We start from the raw sequence: 4,823 nt of genomic DNA on the forward strand, positions 1-4,823 counted from the left end.
ATTTTCCCCTCTGACATTTACTTTCTTTCTTTAAGAAAACTGGGGGAGGGTGGAATGCAGACCTACCAGAGTTTATGGGAAGTTTCAACTAATAGGATCAGAGTCTACTCTACAATAAGTACAATATACTGAAAATCAACTCAGTTATTCTTTGTTTTATAAACTAAGTGAATGAATGCAAGGAATCCATCTCTGAGCCCTTCAAGTTTCCTGCCTCTTGCATTTTGGGGGCTTGTTCACATATTTGAAAAGCTACTTTGTGCCTCAGGACTTAAATCTTTTTCCAGTCATGTAAGTTAGTAGAAGTTTCTCATCTTTCACATATCCCACCCACAGTCCAGGTGTGTCCACACTCAAAAATATCCCTTTCCAAGACAAAAAGAAAAAAAAATAAATATATATATATATATGTACATGCACACACACAGAATCACTCCAGTGTTAACCTGTTCATGCCCTCAGCCCCTGGGATATTTTAACTATCTGGACAGGTACTTCACTTCCATGGTCTTTGTTGCTCCCTGCCTGCCCCACCACCAACGGGCACAGAGCAGCAGTGGCCAAGCTGAGAGAAAGGACAGATGACAGCACAGGCGTGTGACAAACCATCTGCTGTGTGCCTTTAGCTACAGCAGCTCTGCAATACACTTAAATAGACGTTTGAGGAAAACAACAAAAAATTGTGTGTAATAACTGGGCAGCGACACTGAGGAATGCACAGCAAGGGCTGAAAAGCAAAGGAAACTATGTGGCAAGGGCAAATACCAGTCAGTTAGTAGGAAAAAAAGTTCACCTGCATTTTCAACAAACACGAGTGCTACCTAATCCTTACTGTCATCCCACAGTAGTGGGATTTCAGTCAGGAAGAGTGTATCTAGCAAAGCATGGCAGTTTGCAGCAACAACTTCTCACTTACAGATCACCTACTCTATTCATAAGCAGATGTACCTATTAGTTCCTAGAAAAAGAAGTAAAATTTAAAACTCATGGCATTGCCTCATTCTCAAGGGTCCTGTATACCTCGGCCTGGAAATCAAGAGGGTGATTGCCGGCAAGATGCCATGCACATCAACACCAAAAGCACCCAGCCTCATTACAGCCTCTCGAGATTTCACTGCAGCACTCAGCAGGTGCTGAAGTTGCTGTAAGTGACTTCTCAGATCTCTAAGCCATGCCACAGCCATTTCACTAGGAAGTGTTCAATAAACTTGAAGTGGGTTTGAACCACTTGTGACAATAGCTGATCAAACAAGCTTTTAACAAGCTTTGCACTCCCCCATGGCAGCTATTGTAACCCCTTTCAGTAGCCAGTGAAGAAAACTCCACAGTCAGTGCCCTGGCAAATCAGCAAAGAGAAATCCACATAGTAAACCAGAGTCTTAAATCTCTGCCAATTATTAAACATCAACCAAGTTTATTTTTGTCAGCCTCTTATCACAGAAGACTTTTATAGACTTTTTAATACATATATACACATACACACAAGCTACAAGCTGAAGGAATTGAGGTCCTCAACCTTCCTTGCGGCACAGGGAGCCAGCAGGGCAGTGCTGCTGTGCTTCCCAGCACCCCAACACTCCCACTTACAAACGAGCAAACAAACCAAAACACAGCAGATGACTGCCTTCAGCTGCCCACTGCTCTGCGGTTTTTTCCCTTAAAGGACAAGCCAGTTAAAAATGTGCATGTCATCAGGCTCCTCCATTAGAGCTCATTAATTTGTAGCTCCTCAGAGTCTAAACACTGCGTGTTTTTTGCTTTCTTAAACAAATGAAGAGCTCTGGAGACAGTTTGTAGTAAAGCCAGACAAGTTTAACTACTACAAATTTTGCCTGTTTCATCAAGTTCAGCATCTCAGCTCTCTGCTCAGCACTCCCAGCTCTCAGGGAGTCCTTGGCAGCTGTACTTTTGATCATTGTAAGGGGAGGGGTAACCAACCCCACAAACAAAAACCAAACACATTCAGTGAAGTATCATATGCTCAGTTTGCACACTAGCAACCCAAAAATAACTCTGTAACAACACAATAGCTGGCTACAAACCTGTTTCTATTTTATCGAGCCCAGTGCCTGCCAAGCACGACTGGTTTTGTTGTACTTATTTCCCCACTGTTTGTTCTCAGTGAGACGAACACAACATTTCCCCCTGCGTTTCCAGGGCTGGAGCAGCTGGGCTGAGTCCTGCCGCCCACAGCACAAGCTGTGGATAAAGAGCAGGTCCTGCCCAAGAACAACACCCCCTACTTGGGGTGACTTTTCCCTCCCCAGTGCTCCCCCAGGCTGGGCTCTGTTCCAGCGAGCTGCCACCCCCTGTCCCACTGCAGCAGCCACTTTACCCACTTTCTGCTCCCAGCACCTTCCCAGGGCACTGGCCACCACCACCCAGCCCGTAGGGCAGGGTCCAGGGGGGTGCAGAGCTCAGGAGCCACAGACACCACCAAGTAGGTCTTCCTCACACACCCCTCCCACACCCACCCCACTACTGCCCCTTCACAGAGAGGAGGAAGATAGGTTTATGCTTTAAATAAGTTTTATTTATTACCAAAATTTCCAGAAGCTGAGTTTGGCGTATTTTTTTTAATCTTCTGTAAAGATTCTCATGCATAACTTGAAACTTGTCAGCTGCAACAGTCAAGTGGTTACTTTAGAAGAAACACTTAAACAGAGACAAACATCCAGAGTACAAACAGCTGTATCTGAATTAACAAAACTTGTCTATTACTAACCTTATAAAGCAGGACGTGCCTTCCCTTTTATCAAAACCAAGCTGACAGATCTGCCTTTATACACACCCAACAGAATAAACTCTGTTATCGGCAAGGACGTTTTCCTTAAAGGTTAGGAAAAAAAAAATACAAAGCAAAGAATGGAGTGACTGTCCATAAACCAGTCTATGTTTCAGTCCTCTTTAGTCTACTTCTTCAATGGTTGGGCCACCGGAGCCACCTGCCCCAGCCCCTCCAGCCCCCTGGTACAATTTTGTGACAATCGGGTTGCAGAGTTTCTCCAGCTCTTTCTGCTTGTGCTCATACTCTTCCTTCTCAGCCATCTGGTTGCGATCAAGCCAAGAGACCACCTCCCGGCACTTGTCGAGCACTTTCTGCTTGTCCTGGTCACTAATCTTTCCCTTCAATTTCTCATCCTCCACTGTCTGCTTCATGTTGTACGTGTAGGACTCAAGGGAATTCTTGGCAGACACACGATCCCGGTTAGCTTCATCCTCTGCTTTGTATTTCTCTGCTTCTTGCACCATACGGTCAATGTCATCCTTGCTAAGGCGACCCTTGTCATTGGTGATGGTGATCTTGTTCTCCTTACCCGTACTCTTGTCCACGGCACTGACATTCAGGATACCATTGGCATCAATGTCAAAAGTGACCTCGATCTGGGGGACTCCACGGGGTGCTGGGGGGATGCCCGTTAGGTCAAACTTGCCCAGCAAGTTGTTGTCCTTCGTCATAGCCCTCTCACCCTCGTATACCTGGACCAGAACACTGCTCTGGTTGTCTGAGTAGGTGGTGAAGGTCTGAGTTTGTTTGGTGGGAATGGTGGTGTTGCGCTTGATGAGAGCAGTCATCACTCCACCAGCTGTCTCAATGCCCAGGGACAGAGGGGTGACATCCAACAGCAGCAGATCCTGCACATTCTCAGACTTGTCTCCCATGAGGATAGCTGCTTGCACTGCAGCACCGTAAGCGACAGCCTCATCGGGGTTGATGCTCTTGTTGAGCTCTTTGCCATTGAAGAAGTCCTGTAGCAGCTTCTGGATCTTGGGGATACGAGTAGAGCCACCCACCAGCACAATCTCTTGGATCTGGCCCTTGTCTAGCTTGGCGTCACGCAGAGCCTTCTCCACTGGCTCCAGAGTGCCACGGAAGAGATCAGCATTGAGCTCCTCAAAGCGGGCACGGGTAATGGAGGTGTAGAAGTCAATACCCTCGAAGAGGGAGTCAATCTCAATGCTAGCTTGTGTGGAAGAGCTGAGGGTGCGCTTTGCCCTCTCACAAGCTGTACGCAGCCGCCTCACTGCTCGCTTGTTGCCAGCAATGTCACGCTTGTGCTTACGCTTGAATTCTTCCACAAAATGGTTCACCATACGGTTGTCAAAGTCCTCCCCACCCAGATGAGTGTCACCAGCTGTGGACTTCACCTCAAAGATTCCATCCTCAATGGTGAGGATGGACACATCGAAAGTACCCCCTCCCAAGTCAAAGATGAGCACATTCTTCTCACCAGCTCGAGTACCTTTCTTGTCCAAGCCATAGGCTATAGCAGCTGCTGTAGGCTCATTGATAATACGCATCACGTTAAGGCCAGTGATGGTGCCAGCATCTTTGGTGGCCTGGCGCTGGGAGTCGTTGAAGTAAGCAGGCACTGTAATGACAGCATTCTGCACTTTGCGCCCCAGATAGGCCTCAGCAATCTCCTTCATCTTGGTTAGGACCATAGAGCTGATCTCCTCTGGGAAGAAGGTCTTCATCTCACCCTTGTACTCCACTTGCACCTTGGGCTTGCCACCATCATTCACCACACGGAAGGGCCAGTGCTTCATGTCAGACTGCACCGTGGGGTCATCGTACTTGCGGCCGATGAGACGCTTGGCATCAAAGATGGTGTTGGTGGGGTTCATAGCCACCTGGTTCTTGGCAGCATCGCCGATGAGGCGCTCTGTATCAGTGAAGGCCACATAGCTGGGCGTGGTGCGGTTGCCCTGGTCGTTGGCGATGATCTCCACTTTGCCGTGCTGGAAGACACCCACGCAGGAGTACGTGGTGCCCAGGTCGATGCCGATTGCCGGCCCTTTGCCAGACATGATGTCAGGTT

The 4,823-nt window shown here is 47.8% G+C and overlaps 1 protein-coding gene across 1 annotated transcript; it reads right to left on the reverse strand.

Annotated features, from left to right (window-relative positions):
• Positions 1–2,511: 2,511 nt before the first annotated feature.
• Positions 2,512–4,817, reverse strand: HSPA2 (heat shock 70kDa protein 2). Its single transcript, XM_010022282.1, has one exon. The coding sequence runs from the start codon at positions 4,810–4,812 to the stop codon at positions 2,908–2,910; it is 1,905 nt and encodes a 634-aa protein (XP_010020584.1). The 5' UTR covers positions 4,813–4,817; the 3' UTR covers positions 2,512–2,907.
• Between the last annotated feature and the right edge of the window lie 6 nt (positions 4,818–4,823).

The sequence above is a fragment of the Nestor notabilis genome, unplaced genomic scaffold (assembly GCF_000696875.1).
Source record: "Nestor notabilis isolate BGI_N333 unplaced genomic scaffold, ASM69687v1 scaffold12279, whole genome shotgun sequence".
NCBI lineage: Eukaryota > Metazoa > Chordata > Aves > Psittaciformes > Psittacidae > Nestor > Nestor notabilis.